General features: G+C 40.1%; 1 protein-coding gene and 1 pseudogene across 1 annotated transcript in view; one reads left to right on the top strand and one right to left on the bottom strand.

Annotated features, from left to right (window-relative positions):
• Positions 1–21122, top strand: part of IGF2BP3 (insulin like growth factor 2 mRNA binding protein 3) — a 155330-nt gene that overhangs the window by 44379 nt on the left and 89829 nt on the right. The window contains exon 3 of the mRNA XM_029930061.1: positions 10754–10802. Within this exon, the coding sequence (XP_029785921.1) occupies positions 10754–10802 (49 nt within the window). The remainder of the gene's footprint in view (positions 1–10753; positions 10803–21122) is intronic.
• On the bottom strand, positions 6911–7011 carry LOC115286164 (annotated as a pseudogene).

Genomic DNA, 21122 nt, shown 5'->3' with positions numbered 1-21122 from the left:
TATTGGTGAATGGAGTGTGACAGAGCATTTTGGGAGAAAGAAGATGAAGAAAATGTACATTCAGGAACTGTAGGTCGTTGGGTCAGAAGGTTCCAAGTCTTAATACATTTTGGTTTCTTGGCATTAGGATTTATGGTGAAATGATTGGCTTCATGGCCTGTGTATACAGTTGTCCTGGGCAGTTGGGTCAGCCAAGTTTTCAGCATTGTTGCCTGTCTTCCTTGTTATTAATATGTAACCTTGTCCTCTGAATGTCAGTATTGAGTCTTGAAATGTAAATGATCATCATATGGTTTAAAGTTATAGGGTAAAGTGAAAATTTTATGTAGGATCAACCTGTATTTTACCTTTAATAAAAATTATAGCCTGTAATTTTTCTGAAGTCATTTGATGTGGTTACATTATTCGTTGGATTATGAGCGAAATCGATAAGATGGCTCTGGAGCTGGGATGCCCAGACATGGGTTCTGACCCTGCTGCGCATCAGCAGTGTGTGTGTGTGTGTGTGTTGGGACAAGTTAAACTTGTGCTGTTGTTTCCTAGTTGATGAGATGCTGAGAGGATTGCATGACACAGTCATAGGCAGTATGTACTGCAGTTACGGAAGAGCGCAGATAGCTGGGCTTAAACAACAGACAGATTCATCACAGTTCTCCTGCCTGGGAAACCCTCGAGGGTGCAGGCAGTTCCTTCTGTTCTGGATAAGGGCCTGCTCTTCCTGGCCTTTGGAGGGACCTCTTCTTGCTGTGGCTCACATGGCCACTCCTTAGCAGGTGCAAGTGGAGAGACCACTGGTCTTTCTTCTTGCAAAGATAGTAATCCTGGGGTGCCCAGCTGGCTCAGTCAGAAGAGCACGCGACTTTTGATCTCGGGATTGTGAGTTCAATCTTGGGGTTGTGAGTCTGAGCCCTGCATTGGGGGTAGAGATTACTTAAAAATAAATAATAAATTCTTAAAAAGATCATACATCCGTTATGGGGGCCCCACCCTCATGACCTCATCTAAGCCTAAGTACTTTTCAAAGGCCCCATTTCATAATACCATCAAAAGGGAGATTAGGGCTGCAGCATAGGAATTGTGGGAGGTGGGAGGTGCAGGAACACAGGCATTCAGTCCATAACAGACATAAAGCATTTTCTTATTTATATTCTTTTTTTAGTTTGTTTCTTTATTTTGGAAGAGCAGGTGATGGGGGGGTGGAGAGGGGAGGAAGGAGCAGAGAGAGAGAGGGAAAGAGACAGTCCCAAGCAGGCTCCCTGCTGTCAGCTTGGAGCCAAAAATGGGATTTGATCTCATAATCTGTCAAATTGTAACCTGAGCCAAAATCTAGAGTCAGACACTTAAACCAAATGAGTCACCTAGGCCCCTCTTGTTTATAACTTTGATCTGCTGCTGTCAGACTTTATAGTGGAAGAAAAGATGCAAATATCAAAGACACATGGCAACAACCTCTTAATCTAAAATTTGAAGGTAATCAGCATGAACTCATGGTTTCTCTTTCAAACAAAATGTGTATATATTTTCCAGCTGTGGCCTGGGAGCAATGACCAACCCAATAATAATGAGTACTCTAGTGACTAGATTGTGTCTCAATGTATTATTTCTGACTAGAAGGGACTAGCACTTTATGTAGAAAAAGCTTGATTGCAGATGGGGCTAGGAACTGTGCCGGCAGAATCCGGATTATCATGTTGTAACAGAAAGCAGAGGAATTCTCCTAGATTATTGGAGTCCTGTCACAAGATGCAGGAGTCAATATGAAGAAGCTTGGACTGAATAACTAAAGATGGGGCATTTGGAGCATCAGAAGGAATTAATAAAGTGGATTGATCCCCCCAAAATATCTATGACTCTGAATTTATGATACTGAAAAGAAATAAACATTTGGTCTTCTTGGGCAATGCTAGAGCACCAACTCCTTATTCTGAGAAGTTTGAAACAGCAGTGTCTTTGAACTCCTGAAAGAAGAGAAGGAGACGAGGCTTTGCATGGAGTTGATTTATTTTGGACATGATTTCAGGAAGCCAGAGTGAGGGAATGGGGAAGTGTAATGGGGAATGAGGAGAAGCCAACGAAAGGTGCCTTACTGAGATTGCCTTAAGAAAATGGGACCTTAGAGAAACGTACAGAATGCCTTGCAGATGAAGAGAGGTGTTTATGTCTTGGCTAGTTCTCTCTTCTTGTAAACTTGTGGATTGTCTGGAGGGTTTCATCTCCTTTGCTTCTCTTCTACTCTTCTGAGGCTTTGGAGGAAGCCCTGAGGTAAAACAGAGATGGCTAGGTGTGTGCTTAGCGGGGTGGAAGGAGGCAGAGGAAACCCCACTATGCCTGGGCCTGTTTGCCACAGCTGTGGATGAAATCAGACCCGAGTGAGGCGATGTGATGAGGGGCACAAAACCATCTGCTGCGAAGGGAAAGAATCACTTAACCTCTCTTCATTATACCTGCTGTGCTTCAGAGTAGCCAAATATTTGACAAGAGAAAGTTTTTTTTTTTAATAACTATAGGTTTATTTTAATGTTACTACTTATTTTGGGGGGAGGAGGAGAGGATGAGAGGATTGGAAGTGGGCTCTGCGTGGACACCAAAGAGCCCGATGTGGGGCTTAAACTCATGAACTGTGAGATTATAACCTGAGCCAAAGTCAGATGCTTAAGCGACTGAGCCACCCAGGCACCCCAAGATTAAGTGTTTTTTGGTTTGTTTTAATACTGATTGATTCATTTATTGATTCATCCATTTATTTTTGAGAATGAGGGTGCAAGTGAGTCCCTGGAGGGACAGAGGGAGAGAGCGAGCAAGAGAAATGGGGCTCAAGTTCTACCCAAAGCGGGGCTTAAGCTCATGAACCATGAGATCATGACCTGAGCGAAGTCAGATGCTTAATGACTGAACCATTCAGGTGTCGAAGAAAGTTGTTCTTTAAAAAAATTTTTTTTTAATGTTTTTCATTTATATTTGAGAGATAGACAGAGACATCGCAATCAGGGGAGAGTCAGAGAGAAAGGGAGATACAGAATCAGAAGCAGGCTCCAGGCTCTGAGCTAGCTGTCAGCAAAGAGCCCAACGTGGGGCTTGAACCCACAAACTGTGATATCATGACCTGAGCCAACTGGACGCTTAACTGACTGAGCCACCTAGGCACCCCAGGAAAGTTGTTCTTGATGGAAGAACTTGAGCTAAATTAAAAAAAAATACAGGGGCGTCTGGGTGGCTCAGTCGGTTAAGCGGTCGACTTCGGCTCAGGTCATGATCTCGTGGTTTGTGGGTTCAGCCCCACCTCGGGCTCTGTGCTGACAGCTCAGATCCTGGAACCTGCTTCGGATTCTGTGTCTCCCTCCCTGTCTCTGTCCCCTCCCTCGCTCGCTCGCTCGCGCGCGCTCTCTCTCTCTCTCTCTCTCTCTCTCTCTCAAAAATAAAACATTAAAAAAATTTTTTTCTGTAAAATACGGAAGGCATGGTAAAATGAGAAAGTCAGTTTCAACCTTGAATGAAATAACAGATTAGGTAGTGATCATTCATGAGTGCAGCATCACAGGAAGACAGCTAGTGTAACACGCTCCTTGTGGAAGTATAAAACACTGTGCTATATTGTCTCTCCCCCAAACAACAAAAAGCAAATTGAATCTTCAGATCTAATTACCATATTTACAGGGAACAGAGGAGAATATTAAACAGCACCATGGGGTTGTAATTAGCAAAATCCAGGCAGCAAAGAAACTATAGGACAAATGACAGGGTTTGGCTTTTTTCTCGCCCAAATAAGTTGTAAGGGGTTAAAAAACAAAACAAAACAGGAAACAGGGATTATGAGACTAGAATCCTAATCAACCAAATGCAATTTATAGCCCTTCTGGGATACTGATTGAACAAACTTAATTTTTTTTTAATTGGAGAATTGTGACTAGATATTTAATATTAAATTTTTGTTCTTTTTTAAGGATTGGTAATAGTATTTTGCCTTCTTAACCATTTTAAAAGATGAATATTCATAAAAGGCATAAGAGTGACAAATTTGGTGTGATGAGTATGTTTCAGGAGGCAGGCATTTGGAGTGGGAGAGAAGCCTGGGTAGCTTCAGTTGTCTTGTTCTAATTATTTGGGCGGTTGGATTCCTAGATGTTTTATGCTTTATAATGTAAAAATATTACACATCATTGTATATGAAATTCAACATACTAAACAATTCCTGAAAGTGACACAAAAGGGATACAGTGGATAAAATTCAGAATGAGTAATCGTGCAGGATTTATGACCTATCAAATAAATGGCAAAAAGAACTCTACACATGTGTGGATCATGTTGGGATCTTTTCTTTCCTTCCCTTCACTCCCAAGTTCCACACTCATTGTGGGGCTGAACTCAACAACCCTAGGTTCATGAATCTCATGCTCTACTGACAAGCCATGAGTCCCTCATCAGGATCCTGATATGAATAAGCCAGATGTACAAAGATATTTATTAAGCAATTGGAAATAGAGTGGATATGATATCAAGGAATTTTTGTTAATCACTTTGAGCAATGATGGCTTTATAGTTTTTTTGGTAAGTTTTAAATATTTTATTTTTAAGCAATCTCTGTACTCAAACTCACAACCCTCAAATCAAGAGTTGCATGCTCTACCAACAAAAGCCACCCAGCCGTCCCTAGAGATTTTATTTTTAAGTAATTTTTATACTCCATATGGGGCTCAAACTTAAAACCCTGAGATCAAGAGTTGTGTGCTTTATAGACTGAGTCAGCAAGGTGCCCTGGTTTTATAGTTCTTTAAGGATTTTTTAATGTTTTATTTTCATTTTTATTTATTTTTTGAAAAAACATTTTACTGTTTTTGTTTTTTGAGAGAGAGAGAGAGAGAGAGAGAGAGAGAGAGAATGAACAGGGGAGGGTCAGAGAGAGAGACACACACAGAATCTGAAGACAGGGTTCCAGGCTCTGAGCTAGCCGTCAGCACAGAGCCCAACGTGGGGCTCGAACCCACGAACCAGGAGATCACACCCTGAGCCGAAGTCGGACGCTTAACCGACTAAGCCACCCAGGCGCCCCTAATGTTATATTTTCAAAGAGAGTCTGCACGCAAGGTGGGGAGAGGTAGACACAGATTGTGAAGCAGGCTCCAGGCTCTGAGCTGTCAGTGCAGAGCCATATGCAGGGCTCAAACTCACAAACTGTAAGTGCCTGGCCTGAGCTGAAGTTGAATGCTTAACAGACTGAGCCACAACGCCCCTATAGTTATTTTTATTTTATTTATTTATTTATTTATTTATTTATTTATTTATTTATTTTAATGTTTTATTTATTTTTGATAGAGCATGAGAGGGGGAGGGGCAGAGAGAGAAGACGACACAGAACCGGAAGCAGGCTCCAGGCTCTGAGCTAGCCGTCAGCACAGAGCCTGATGCGGGGCTCGAACCCACAAACGTGAGATCTGACCTGAGCCGAAGCCGGAGGCTTAACCAACTGAGCCACCCAGGCGCCCCTATAGTTATTTTTAAACAAAAGTCCTTTTATAGCTGTTTACTGACACACTTCTGCCTGATAGGCCATGTAAGTGGAACTTGTTGCTACTGGTCTGGGTATAGATAAACAAGATAAAGTGATCGGACTTAATAAATAAACCTGGTATGGGCAGATGGAGGTTGATATTTTTCTAGTTTGGTTTAATTTTGAAAATTGTTAGAAAATCCATTTAAATCAGTTGCATTGATTACTTACTAAAGGTCTTGAAGATGCTCTTTGGAATCTCTAGGAGCTTCTCTATTGCTCCTTTATTCTGTAATTAAACTTCTAAAAGTTTTTTTCGAATAAAGAGTATTGAGTTATAACTAATATTTCAAGCACAGTAAGCATTTCTGATTGGCAGACCTGTGAGTCCTGTGTTTTTCTTCCCCATGTATAGATTATAACAAATTTTAATTAAACTATCAGTTGATTCTTTCTCAGGTGCCAAGCACTGTTCCAAGTTCTGAGAATGAGATGGCCTAATTAGTCTCTGTTCTCAAAGTGTGTCTTTCCTGTTGTTATTTAGGTATACTTGAGGTAGAGGTAGAATACCAACTTAATTTGCTTCCTGATAAACTGAACTTTAGTGATTAGGCAATTGTATGGTAGAAATGTATCAATATCTGTTTTCTTGGCTCTTAACTATTTAGGATCAAACCTAAATATAACCTGATTTTAAAAGCTGGGATGGGAGATGAGTGAAGCAAATTTTTTAAGTGAATAAACTTAACGAGGTGCCTGGGTAGCTTAGTTGGTTAAGCATCTGAACTTGTGCTCAGGTCAGGATCTCATGGTTCATGAGTTTGAGCCCTGTATCGGGCTCTGCACTAATAGCTCAGAGCCTGGAACCTGCTTCACATTCTATGTCTTCCTCTCTCTCTGCCTCTTGCCTCCTCACATTCTGTGTGTGTGTGTGTGTGTGTGTGTGTTAAAAACAAAGATTAAAAAAATTTTTTATGAACTTGTATTTTTTTTTCCATAAAATTTAAACTTTATTTGTTGGTTTAAAGTGATCTCTACAGCGGCGCCTGGGTGTCTTCAGTCGGTTAAGCCTCTGACTTCGGCTCAGGTCATGATCTTGAGCTCCATGGGTTCGAGCCCTGCGCCGGGCTCTGTGCTGACCGCTCAGAGCCTGGAGCCTGTTTCTGATTCTGTCTTCCTCTCTCTGCCCCTCCCCCTCTTATGCTCTATCAAAAATAAAAATAAAACATTAAAAAAATAAAGTGATCTCTACATACAACGTGGGCCTAAGAGTCATGACTCATAAAGAGTTGCATGCTCTACCAACTGAGCCAGCCAGGTGTCCCCTGGATTTACTTGTATTATTAGGGAAAATCTAAAACTCTAATACTGAGCAAGAAAAAAGAAAAAACACTCGGAAAACTAATATATGGCAAATTTATCTAAAAAAATATGGAATGCTTCATGAATTTGCAGGTCATCTGTGCGCAGGGTCTGTGCTGATTGCTCTGTTTCAGTTTTAGTGTATGTGCTATGGCAGGGAGCACACCAATGATAGGGCTTTGAGTGCTACAGCCTGATAAGTACAGTGGGGTGGGGTGGATTTTCTTAAGTACTTCCCAGGTCACAAGTTTGTGTTTATGTGCTGGATGGTGAGAGTTCATACCTTTGCTGGGACTCTTGTAATCTTGAGCCTTTCCACTCTTAAAATGGAAAGAGGGGAGCATGGGGTTGGGAGCCGAGGAGAAACTGCAGAGTTTTAGAGAAGTTACTGATAAGTGGGAAAGAACAACTCTAGATGTGAGAACAGTAACTATATGAAAATAATCCTGATGTTTGTCTAAAATGAAACTTGAGAGAATCAGATAATGGAAACTGGACAGCCATTTAGGAAAACTATTTTGGAGTAACTACCAATAAGCAAATGGGCATTGGATATACATTTTGAAGAATGCGTTGAGAAAACATGGCTAATGGATTATTTCTAATGTAAAAAGATGGCATTCTATTTAACAAATTTCTTGGGAGCCCTCTGAGGTAGGTACTTGTTTTTGTGTTAAGACTAATCACCTGCTAGTTGATCTAAACTCCCGTGTGTACACTTACAGGTGTACTTCTGGAGAAAAATTCCAGTAATATGTATACCCATGAAAGAGTCCAATGGGAATGAATACTTAGTTACATAAAATTGTGCTAATTCTGTCAGGTGCTTGAATAAAACTTAGTACTTGCATATGAGTACTTGGATGTGTGTAGTAAATCTTACTTCCTTGGTTACCCAGGGTAAATAATTACATCATGTTGAGTAATTTTTGTGCCACCGAAAGCAATATATAGCAGTTGTGTAATCTGTGTATTACACATCTTGGTAGAGTATATTTTAATGGCTTTTACGGGAGATATAAAATTTATATATACAGAGGCAGAGATACAAGCAGAGATAGAGTGTGTGTCTTGCAGCTTTACAAATTAATAGCACATGAGTTACTGTGAAAGAAATCCTAGGCTTAGCATTTCATGTGCAAATTCTGAGACTAAGGTGGTAGTTGAAAGTTTTTTCTCTTTAAATTGACATTCTGTCTTACTATCTCTATGGTTATTGTCCCTGATGATTGTGCTTTGCTTTACAGTCCCATAAAAATAATTTGAAACTACTCTTTTCTTTCTTCTTGGTTTGTAAACAGGGTGTACCAGAATTGGGTTAACCTACATGTTCTTTATAGTTCCCTAAGGGATAGGCGGTATCTGGCATTTGTTCTCCTGCCTTGAGGGGAATGCAAGAGACAAAGGACTTATGAATCTGATCTTGTGTTTTGCTGTGGTACTTCAAAATAAGTGGATTATTTGACCAGGAAGGGAAACTTCTAATTTTAGAAGTAATTCAATTATTTTACTTGATATGTTAAGCCCAATTGCTAAATTTTTTTTTTTAAACCTAATTGACTATAGATTCCTTTCCCTTCTAAGGGGGTGATTTTGTGTGTGGCACCTGTGGTACAATCTCACATAATTAATATTTCTTCCCTTCTTTTCTCTGGGAGCACTGAAGAAGGAAGGGGTAGAAGAAGGGAGGGTATATGCATTAATTTTGTTTGTTTCTTTAGTTTTGAGAGAGAGAGACAGACAGACAGACAGACAAACAGACAGACACCATGAGCAGGGGAGGGGCAGAGAGAGAGAGAGAGACAGACACAGAATCTGGGGCAGGCTCCAGGCTCTGAGCTGTCGGCACAGAGCCTGGCGCTGGGCTTGGACATACCATGAGATCATGACCTGAGCCGAAACTAGACACTCAACCAATAGCCACCCAGGCGCCCCGAGGATATGTACATTATAGTAAACATTGTATATTATATATAATCAGTATTACATAACCTACATATTTGTATATGTGGGCATTTGAACTGAGGTCAGGGTTTTTTTTGGGGGGTATTGAGATGAAAACTTAATGAATCAGAGTGGTTAATAATAATCACACATGTAGTGAGTTAGGCAATATCCAAACAGTTTACACACAGATATCATACCAAAGAGTTTAATGGACTACACAAAGCTTCATATATGTAAGATACTGAGACATTTACAATTATATTAGGTGACAATAAACCATCATAGTAATGACATATTTTGTGTAGATAACAAGTGAATATAAAGAATGCTAAATAACTCTAATAGCAAGTTTGAATAGGTAAGGAGACAAATTGACAGCATTTTTGATTAATAAAGACAGAACGCGCATTTCCAAATGGCAGCCAAAATTACCTCACTTGGAAAGATTTTAGGCAAAACCTAAATTCCATAAACTTTATGAAAGCAGAAGTTCTAAATATATTTTTGAGCATGAGGCAATGACAATAGAAACCATCAATTTAAGTATAATCAAAAAGTAATATCTAGCTAAAGGCATATTTCATTTAGATATTTCATATAACTACTAGGTAGAAAATTCAAACTTTTATCTTTAAAAATTTTTTTTTAAACATTTATTTATTATTGAGAGACAGAGAGCATGAGCTGGGGAGCAGCAGAGAGAGAGGAAGGCAGAGAATCTGAAGCAGGCTCCAGGCTCCGGGGTGTCAGCACAGAGCCTGACCCAGGGCTCAAACTTGCAAACCACGAGATCGTGACCTGAGCTGAAGTCAGATGCCTAACCGACTGAGCCACCCAGGCGCCCCAAACTTTTCTTTTTTTTCTGAAGTTTTTATTTAGAGTTCGTTAACATACAGCAGTATGGTCAGGGATTTTAATGTTTTTTGTTGTTGTTGTTGTTGTTGTTGTTGTTGTGTGGGTGTTTTTTTTTTTTTTTTTTTTTTTTTTTTTTTTTTTTTTTTTTTTTTTTTTTTTTTTTTTTTTTTTTTTTTTTTTTTTTTTTTTTTTTTTTTTTTTTTTTTTTTTTTTGTGCTATGAAGTCCTTTGGTAGCCTGAAACTTTTGGATCTCTCAGGATGTTTTTTAAGGCATAAAATACACAGGATAATAGGAAATTAATTATTTTGAAATACATTTAGCAAAATGTTAAAACTCATAATATATACTTAACAGAGTAGGTTCTAGCAACACACCTGAGTTTCACATTAACGGGTGTAGATGATAAAGGTCTGCAACAAGTTACAGTGATACGAAAATATCTGATGTTGGTTAATGTCAAAATTACAAGTCGTGTGACTCTACTGTACTGAAATGGGGACATTCACAATTAAAGGGCTGCTAAATTTCAGTTAGGGGACAGTGAAAAAATAAGTGGTTTTTACTTCCCACTCCACCTATCCAGATTCCCTGAATCTATGTATGGGCCCCTTGGCTGTGATCTCAGACTAAGAACGTTTGTAGTATGGCTCTGTGTCCTGGTGTGTTTAATTTGAGGCTAAAAGGTTTGAATTTTGAATTTAGAATATGTTTTTCACATAGATATAATTTTAAAGCTTTTAAAAAAATATTTTTGAGAGAAAGTGCGAGCAGGGGAGGGAGGGGCAGAGGGCAGAGAAAGAGAGGGAGACCCAGAATCAGAAGCACACTCCAGGCTCTGAGCTGTCTGCACAGAGTGCAGTGCGGGGCTCCAACTCCCCAATGGTCAGATCATGACCAATAATGCTGGATCTCCAAATGTTCTCAGTATGCATCCTGTGATTAACTTTGTCTCCTTTTTTCTTCTTTGGCTGTGTTTTCTTATTATGTATTGATTTGTAGTTAATGTAGATATTTGAAGTAATTTCAAAGCATCCGTGGTGGCTATTAATGTCTTTGCTTTCATACTCTTTTTCTTTTATAAAACATTTTAATTCTTCTGCAGGATCCGGAAACTTCAGATAAGGAATATTCCGCCTCACTTACAGTGGGAGGTAAGAACTTCTATATTTAAAGTTAAGATTTCTGTATTTAAGCTCATTGTTTTTAGTTTCTTGAAGGGTTTTTCTCCTTGCCCCAACACTGAGTTGTGCTAAAACACAAAATTCTTCTCTCTTGTCTATGTCTTGCTGTGGGCTTTTCTCTGCAGGAGCATAGTATGTCTCTTAAAAATCTGCTCTTTAAAAAACATCTGCTCTTTGATATACTTTAATGGAGTAGTTTCTCTCATTCAGTCCCATCCTAACAGAATCTTGTTTGGGACCTTTCTGATGAGTTCACCAGTTATATTTAAATGTGAAGTTCCCTGCTTGGCACATGTTTTTAGGATACCTACTTGCTATTTATGCTTTATTTTAAAATGTGAACTCAACTTTCTTTTGCTCAGATGGTGGCACTGTAGTAACTATGTATAAACAAATTATTGAGCACAGTTGAGTATCCAGTGTCCATAATTTCCAAAGCATAATAATGATGTCATGGTGAGAATTCGTGATTCCAGTGGTTGAAGAATAAAAGAAAATGTCTTTTGACTCTTCCTGATGTTGGAGCCAGAAAGTTCTTAAAACTTACTTTGGAGAGATGGTGCAGGGAAAACTCCTCAGCTTTTATGTATTTTTAATATAAAAACTAGGACTAACTAGCTTTGTGTATTTCATACTAGTTTTCTAAAATGAAATTTGAAGAGTCAGTCACTAAACCAGAACCTTCACCAAAATGCAAAGGATGGTTGAAAAGTTTCTTTGGTGGTGAATTAAGGTGTGTTGGTCTGGGATATGATTCACCTAACGTCCCAGTTGGTAACAAATCATTTATGCTCATAATATGCTCATAAAACAACATTTGTTTTCAGAACAATATTAATGAGTTTAAACTTTGTTGGAGGAGTTGGTTCTTTGGTATATACTGAATATTTTCCAAGTTATATAATCTATAGAAGGTGTATCTTTGTAGATGGAAACAGTGACTTTTAAGATTAAACCTAATGCATTTCCTGGTTCTTTTTTTTTGTGTGTTTTTGTTTTAATTTTTTTACTTAACATTTATTCATTTTTGAGACACAGAACAGAGTGTGAGTGGTGGAGGGGCAGAGACAGAGAGAGGGAGGCAGAATCCAAAGCAGGTGCCAGGCTCTGAGCTGTCAACACAGAGCCTGATGCAGGGCTTGAACTCAGTGTGAGATTATGACCCGAGCTGAAGCCACAAGCTCAACAGACTGAGTCACTGGGGCTCCCCTGCATTTTCCTGTTTTAGATTAACATTCATTTAGGAACTTCAGTAGCTTGGAGGATGGGTACCCAAATGAAGTGTTGTGGTAATCAGGATGACTGATTGGATCCCCTTATTTTAACATGGGTCATGTTAAGTATGATTTTCTGTTTGAGAACTAAATCTAGTGTAGCTTTTGACGAAATCATCAAATGGTGGTAGCCAGTTTTAAGTAAGTGAATTACTGGAGAAAGCATATCAGCTACAGGCGGGTGGCAGTTTATTCAAAAGATCTCTTCAAATTTAGATTACAGCATTTACTTTTTGTATTTTTGGTGGCTTCTCAAGCTTTTAGTTTACTGTATTCTTATTCTGGATAAAATTTAATTCATGAGAATAAATCTTTATTTGCCATGTCCAACTTTTTCTTAACTTTTATATTTCATTTTATTTTCCCACTAATCCTTTGAGGTAAGGTGAAATTGGAGACGTTATCTCCATTTTAGTATGGGCAAACATGGGCACACAGGATTCAAAGAATTAAGTAGGAATGAATACTGAATTATAAGAAGCCTAGAACTAGACTTTGAAACTCAACCTTTGACCTCTAATATTTTTTTTAAATGTTTGAAATAGTGATGAAACCAATTTATTGAGGAATAGAATGAGCTATTGTGATGTTTCCTTTCCTTGGAGACTTGAATGAACACCATCTGTTACTTCCTTTTTGAGATGAGTCACTTTTTATAATGTTTTATTTGTACACACTGAGCATGGCGGCTGTCTTGTGCCAAAGCCTTATCGTAGGCAGTGATAATTTTGGATTTAAAAGTCCCGATTGCCTTTATAATGGAGGGGTTAAACTTTGAATCCATTCATTAATCTTAGATTCACTGATACTGGAATGACCAAATGTTGTGTACTTCCTGATACGATGCAATAGCGAATAGACAGAAACACAGATGAAATACTCTTATCTAAAAAATAGAGATTTGGCTGCAATCAATTTCAGTCTAACTTTGAATTACCAAAACTAGGGAGGATAGAGGCACAACTTCAGATGTTGCCATGAAGAAACAACTAGTCAAGTCCAGAATGTGAGACATTCCACAGGACAAATGATGCTGTTCTACTAATCAAACAATGGCATGTTATAAACAGAAGGCAACTGTTAAGGAATAAAACTTACAAGGATATCAAAAAAGTAAACATATACTTAGAATAAGTGTTTGGTGAATTATGTAAATAGTCCTTTCAAGCAGCATGAAGTATCTAGAAAAGCTTTAGTTTTTTTGTAGGTGGTCTTTGGGGTAAGACTTGGAATTGTATCCTAGCTTCACTGCTTTACAGTTGTGTGATCTCTGAGCAGGCTTTAAAATTTTTCTGAGCCCCATTTCCCTCATTTCTAACATCAGGATGATGATAGTGATCTCACTGGGTTGCTGTAAACATTAAGAGGCTGATGTATACGAAAGCCCTTAAAAAGTGCTTGGTATGTATAAATGCACACTACGTTTTAGCTAGGAAATGAACAAAAATTCACCTCCTCTTAACCTTGAGTTCTGTGCTTGTCTCGGTCAGTCCAGCCTGGAGTCCAGAAAACACTAGGTATTTCACCAGGGGAGATTGAATGTAAAGAGTTAGGTGCTGCAGACTGCAAGGGACGAAGGGGCTCCAGAGGTGGTGACTGCAGGGAGTAGCTTCCACCCTGAAGGCTGAGGGGTCGAAGCAAGAGGTTGAGATGATCAGATCTTTGTGACATGGAAAGAGAGCCCTGAGTAGTTGAGAGTCTGAGCAAGGGGCATAGCTGGTGCCTGGCACAGGGGAGAAAGATGGGAGGTGATGAAGCTGGTTCTAGGCGTACCTATGGCATTTAGAGACTGAAGCCCACTGCTGATACAAACAGCTGACCAACGGGGAAGAGCCTGTCCTGTCTCCTCCATTGTCTTCCAGTCTGTGAAACTAACAGGGAACTGTGGGCAAAGGAGTGCTTTTGTTTTTATTTTTAATTTCTTTTAATGTTTATTTTTGAGAGAGAGAGAAAGAGAGACAGAGTGTGACGGGGAGAGGGGCAGAGAGAGAGGGAAACACAGAATCCGAAGCAGGCTCCAGGCTCTGAGCTGTCAGCACAAAGCCTGACAGCGGGGCTTGAATCCACAAACTGTAAGATCATGACCTGAGCCGAAGTTGGACACTTAACCAACTCAGCCCCCCAGGCGCGCCTTAAAGGTATGCATTCCAAAGTATGTGGAATATAGAAGTAGAAGAGGAATAGAAGAAGTTTTTGCTTCTTTACCTCCTATCCCCTTGCTTGAGATACTTGGAAGATTTTTGGTGTGACTAAAATGCTAGAAGGGCCACATCTACAAACAGTCCTGATGGCTTGCAGATGTGGGTCCTCATTTGGTTAGAGGGTGGTAGACGTGAGTGCTTAGGATTTGAGGGGGTGCTTTTTTGGACAATCAGTGTGGAGGTGTGGGATTGTTGGGGTCTCAGCAGAACGCTGGATTTTAAATACCTTTGAGAACATTCGGTTTCTTAGTCAATGTCTCAGATGGACCCCATTTCCTAAGTTTAAAGAATGTCTTTCTGCATTTAAAAAATAAATTGCCAAAGCCTCAGGAAAGGACTTTTCAAAGAGAATTTTTTCCAATCTCATTGTCTTACTACTACTATTCAATCTGAGTAATCAAAATTCCTAATAAGTACTCCCAAAACTCCAAAAAGGAGTACCTTCTCTGAAAGAAATGTAAGACTCAATAATGACGTAAATTAAATGTTTTAAAGGGTGAGTTAGGTTCTCATTTTGGGGTTGGGCAATAATAGTAGAATGATCCCAGGGTTTGCTGGTTTACTGTCTGGGTAAACAGTCTGAGCTACAGTTAGTTGTCTTCATCTGAAGACATCTGAATGACGAGGCCCTGACATTGCCCGTGACTGAAGACACTATGTTTTCTGAGGCAAAGATTTGAATATGTATGTGGTCTGACAAATATTTACAAGGATTGCATACTTTGAAATCACAATCTTGGTAGGAAATCCAGAATGTATGTTGGCTTTACCTGAAGGATTGGATATCCAGTTTTTCCTGGACCTAACTGAGCTGGGAAGACAAGTCTCTTGGGAAGAAATTAAAGAGATTTCCACAGGGTAAGATCTGTTTCTGCCATGTGTGTAGTCTGGTGTGATTGAGTAAAGAAAGCAGAAGCTATCTTGTGAGTTAAACATAGGTGATTAAAGAAGTTTCTTTATAACTAAAGCATCCTTCATTTGCATCCAGTCTTCTTAAAATTTTTTAATGTTTATTTATTTTTGAGAGAGAGAACAGAGTGTGAGCAGGGAAGGTGCAGAGAGAGGGAAGGAGACAGAATCTGAAGCAGGCTCCAAGCTCTGAGCTGTCAGCACAGAGCCTGATGTGGGACTCAAACTCACGAACCGCGAGACTATGACCTGAGCCGAAGTTGGACGCTTAACCCACTGAGCCACCCAGGTGCCCTAGCATCCAGTCTTCTGACATTTATGAGTTGATCTCTGGTTCTTGACATGGAAAGAAAGTAACCATTATCCTAAAAATGAAAAATCAAAGCTGTAAGTTGGGAATTTGCAACATAAAATGTTTGGTTTTCTTCTCAGAGCAGAGTTACTTAATGATTGCTTTCAAAGGTCTTTTTGGTGCTTCCATATGAGCTTGAAGCAATTTGTGGAAGTAAGTAGGAAATCTTAGGAGGCTCTACTTTCATAGGGCCATAGCCCTGTCTTAACAGAACACTATATTTAGTATTTGGCTAGTTTGTTTTGAACCTCCCTCCTAGTAACCAGCTTGGGAAAGTTGACTTGCAGGGTATAGGGAATGTTAGAACTTTCTTGGCTTCCTTCATGATCAAAAGAAGTTTATTCCTTTGTAGTGTTGGGTGGTAGGGAGTGTTGGCATTGATAGTAAGATATAGGAGGAGGAACTCCAATAAATTATATTCACGTTAGTTGTGTCTACTATGTGGGAGAAGGGTTAAAGCTTGAGAGTGATGCCTGCATTTCAGACCACAGTAAAAGACATACTCTACTAAATAAGATGGAAACCTCAGAAAATGGGGCATTTTGTGAGCTGAGGCAAGTACTTAGAATGGAGAAGTTATATTATTCACTTAGAAGAGTACTTCATGGAGGCAAGTTGTAGAGTCAGCAATTTCTGTAAGATTAGTAACAGCTTCATAAAGCTAGTGACGTCTCAGTGAGGTCTGTTTCTTTCCGTATGGACTCTGATTACAGGAAGACACCCTGGCTGCATTCCTGGGAAGTAGAAATAGCAATATTGTTAAGTTAGACCTTGGCAACAGGGAAACCAAAGGAGTCTTCATTGAGAAAGGAGGAGGTAAGGAAGAAAGTAGTGATGCCAGGTTATCTAGTCTGGGAGGAAGACAAGAAAACTATAGTGTAGTTACCTAAAAGTGTTCCAGGAGCCCTCAGAGTAAGCCTTGGATGAATGTGGCCTGAGTATTGGAAGACTGTCTTGGAGATGGAGTGAGGTGGGATGACTTCCAAGTAAAGAGATTTCAGCCAGGGCCCTGGAATCACTTAGGTGAAGTCCCTGGTGGATGTGTTTAGCAGAAGGAACCGTGATTGATCTTTGTCTGTCCAAGTGCTGATTTCTGTTTGGTGTTCTGGTCAGATGGTGTTTGGTCCATGGTGAATACATGAATTATTGATGCACAGAAATTGGGTGAGACCGAAGCATTTAAGTATAATTGACAATGAAAAGCTAACCATACAAGGTACTCAATCAAACAGAAGAAGACCTCTCTAGGCACAGTGGGGGCTGACGTTAGCCATGAACTGAAGGAGAAGTCACAGGAGTTGCTGATGTTGAGTATGACAAATAACCCATTTTAATGTTGGCTTTTGCAGCAGATGTCTTACCATTGTGAATAAAGCAGTGGTAGATAAGCAGTGTTCTTGTTAGGTGATTTCAGGCTTTTCTCTTTCCTCCAAACACATGGTATGGCAGAAGCCTCATGTATGAATGTAAAGGCAGAGCTGTTCAGAGCTGGTGTCGGTGTCAGTGGGTCCCCTCTTTGGCCCCTGGGGAGGTGTTGTGGGACTGTGGGAAAATCACTATGATTCACTATGACATTAGTGAGGATTAGCATGAACAACTGTTAGAAATGATTGATTTCTGCCAGATTTTGAAGGACCATAAGAAGCAAATTGAGGAGACCCATTGATATACATAGGTGATCTTTCTTCACCACACCATAACTCTGAGCTCTCGCCCATAAATAGCTGACACTTACTGAGTACTTCCATGGTAGGTGCTGAATTAACCCATTTTGTCTTCACAGCAGTCCCATGTCCCCACTTTACAGATGAGACAGCTGAGGTACAGAGAGGGGAAGTAACTTGCCCAGGGTCATGCAACTGGAAAGTGGTAGAGTTTCTGCTCTTAAATCAGGTTACTCAAACAGAAAACTTCCCCCAAAAGGTAAGTTTCTCTTTCTTAACAATTATCATCACTTATTTGCTATCAACATGCCTCTAAAAGTGTGACAGTGAACTCCACAGAAAAAGGATTCTACCAAGCTTGGAGGAAATATACAGTGATGAGTGACAAATGGGATTGAACAGATTATTTGAAGAAGTTAGTGGTAAACTTTTAGAGAACCGTGGACAGTGCCGTTCATGCAATGGTGCTCTGGGATGGGTCGGACCTGCCTCATTAGAAATGATTTGGTGAGAGGCCTGCAGGGAATGTTACAGGCGTATAGGCAGAGTTAACTGAACTCCAGTGTTCATGTGCCGTTCTCGCTGTGTGTCTGTCTGTGTTCAGATTTCTCTTTTTTTAAAAAAAGCTTATTTATCTTGAGAGAGAGATAGCAGGACAGGGGCAGAGACGGAGGGAGAGAGAAGAATCCTAAGCAGGCTCTGCACTGTCCATGCAGAGCCTGATGTGGGGCTTGAAATCACAAACCATGAGATGATGACCTGAACCAAAGATGGACAAGTAAGTGCCACCCAGGCACCCCCAAATTCCTCCTTTTTATAAGGACACCAGTTCTATTGGATTAGGTTCCACTCTAATGACCTCACTTTTTTTTTGTTCTGTTTCATTTTGAGTAAGCTCTTTGCCCACTGTGTGGCATGAACTCATGACCCCGAGATCGAGAGTCGCCTGCACTGCTGACTGAGCCAGCCAGGTATCCCCTAATGACCTCATTTTAACTTGATCTCTATTAAAGACCTGGTCTCCAAATACAGTTACAGTCTGAGGTACTGGGAGTTAAGACCTGATCATATGAGTTTGATGATACACATTTCAACCCATAAGAGTCTTTTATTTATTTATTTATTTATTTTTTTAAGAGTCTTTTAAAAAGTTTTGTTTGAATTAGGGTCTAAGTGAGACCTTTTTTTTTTTTTTAAATGTTTATTTTTGAGAGAGTCCGACAGGCAGAAAGAGAGGGAGACAGAGAATCCCAAGCAAGCTCTGTTGTCAGCGCAGAGCCCGATGTGGGACTCAAACTTGTGAGCTGTGAGATGAGCCCTGAGCCAAAATCCAAGGATTGGATGCTTAACTGACTTAAGTTACCCAGATGCCTCTAAAGATTAAAAAAAATTTTTTTTAATGTTTGTTTATTTCTGGGAGAGAGAGCGAGAGTGAGCACCGGGGAGGGGCAGAGAGAGAAGGAGACACAGAATCCAAAGCAGGCTCCAGGCTCGGAGCTGTCAGCACAGAGCCCGATGCAGGGCTCAAACTCACAAACTGCGAGATCATGACGTGAGCCGAAGTTGGACCCTTAACCACCTGAGCCACCCAGATGCCCCCTAAACAAGATCTTTTTTTAAGACATTTGATCTGTAGGACCTTCCTCTCCCCTTTTTTGGTGTTGTGTATTTGTTGAAGTTCAGAATGTCACACATTTTTATCTTGCTGAACCACATTCATGTGTGATCCCGTTCCACATTCCTCTGACTCTTGTGGACTTGGATTAGATGTAAGTTCAGTTTTTTGTTTGGACAAAACAAAGTAATTGGTGGTTATGTAGCCTTCCATTAGGAGGTACATAACGTCTATCTCTATGATGTGACATCCTATTGGTCATTGCTTAGATTCATTATTGTGTGGTCATAGATGGTGATATTTTAATTCTTCAGTTTCTTCATTTATTTACTGGAATGCCTTTGTAGACTTGTTCTCATCAGTTATTTGATCACCCTGATGCAAAGTCCCTATAAGTGAGACAGGAAAAATGCTTAGTCCTTCCATTTATTTTCTATCTTATAAAATATGGGTGTCCTGGCATCCCACAAGGATGACCACTGACGGTTTTTGTTTTTACCAAAGAGTTTTTATGTGTATAATTAGGAGCTCATGGGTTTAAACATATTTGGGTTTCAAAATTACTGGACTCATTCATATGGATACTCAGATAATTCTAGTCCTGAGAGACTTGGAGATGCTTCGACACCACAGCAGTGTCCTTTCGATATGATCTCAGTCGTCTTCCTTGACCTGGGGTTCAAGAAGCCCCTGGTTCATTATATGTTTTCTGCTCCAAGGACTGGAATTAGCCTTTTCTCTCAGGAGCCTGGCTCCTTGGGGAAAGGTGTTGAGAGCCCACAGAAAGATCATGTCCCTCTTGGGACCATATTCACTGGCCTTTGCTTGATTGATCCTTCGGTTTGCAACATTTATGCTCTCAGTTCCTTTCCCTGAAGGTTTTAGCCACTCTTCTGTGCCCTGACATATGTTTTTCCATTCCTAAATGTGAACATTTCTCTGTGATTTACTCTTGTTTTTTCTTAGAAATTCTACTTGTTTCTACTTGTTTTATTTTTTGTTTGTTTGTTTGTTTGTTTGCTTCTTGCTTGGAAGCAAACAGGCCCTGGAAGATCCTTTGAATTTAAAGTATCTAGGGGTGCCTGGGTGGCTCAGTTGGTTAAGCCTCCAACTTCAGCTCAGGTCATGATCTCACAGTTTGTGGGTTCAAGCACCTTGTCGGGCTCTGTGCTGACAGCTCAGAGCCTGGAGCCTGCTTTAGATTCTGTCTCTGTCTGTCTCTGTCTCTTTCTCTCTCTGCCCCTCCCTAGCTCGCTCGTGCTGTCTCTCTCCTCTCTCTGTCAAAAAAAAAAAAAAAAAAGGAGTTTCTTTCCCTCTCAATTGTTTGTTGGCTTTCTCTGTGAATTTTAATACTGCTTAAGTCCTATAGGCTTGGCCTTGAGGTCACCCTGGTTCTCTCCCCATTTGCTTTCTGCCCACAGGACACTAGGTGTCCATAGTCTCCTGTCCCTTCCCTCCCCCCAGTGCTTCCTTTGGTGTTCTTTCCTGTACCAATGGCCACCACCCTATAGAGGATTCAGTCCTAAGTCAACCGTTCTAAAGCATCTTATCATGGATGAATGGAGAAAACGGAATGTAGGTAACACCACCCTCTGAGATCTGACAGTGAGGTCTCCTGCGATGTTCTCAAGCTTTAAAGCTATCTTTAGAAGTGCCTGAGCGCTAATTTTAGCATTCAGTGTTAGTGCCAAGTTGTGAAGTTGCTCTTTCAGTTTCATAATCTGCAAATGAGTCCTGTAACTCTACAGATGAAAACAATTGGTCTTTCTGTTTCAGTCCTGTTAAACTACCAACAACCACAAACAGATCGTTCACGGTTGTAAACAGGAAAGGTCGTAAACAGAGTCTTTGGTTTCAGTACTATTCACTTGCAGTCCTGGCAGAGCCAAGAAGGAATAATTAGTAAATAAATCTCTTTCATTTGGGTTTCAGGCAGAGCATTCTACATGATTACCGTACTGCTTCACAGTTCAGATTGGCGATTAGGAATAAGTGTGATCCCATGAATAAAGATTGAGAGGAAAAGAAGTTAACGACTTGGGCAGGAGATAAGAGAATAGTTACCCATACTTTAGTGCTTCATGACCAAATAGCGAAATAAACAAAAGTAACTTTTACAAAGCCTATTTAAAAACTACCATCTTTTTTCTGCAGGGGTTGATCTTTATGTTCTAAACTCTCAGAAGCCCTCAAAGTACCCATATCCTTGGTGTTTTCTGTGCCAGCTGGTACCCTAAATATGACCAAAGTGGTTTGTCAGCTTAAGAATGCGGCA

Source organism: Suricata suricatta, chromosome 2 (genome assembly GCF_006229205.1).
Source record: "Suricata suricatta isolate VVHF042 chromosome 2, meerkat_22Aug2017_6uvM2_HiC, whole genome shotgun sequence".
Taxonomy (NCBI): domain Eukaryota; kingdom Metazoa; phylum Chordata; class Mammalia; order Carnivora; family Herpestidae; genus Suricata; species Suricata suricatta.
The sequence above is the reverse complement of the archived record's forward strand: the minus strand, read 5'-3'. Positions and strand labels throughout refer to the sequence as shown.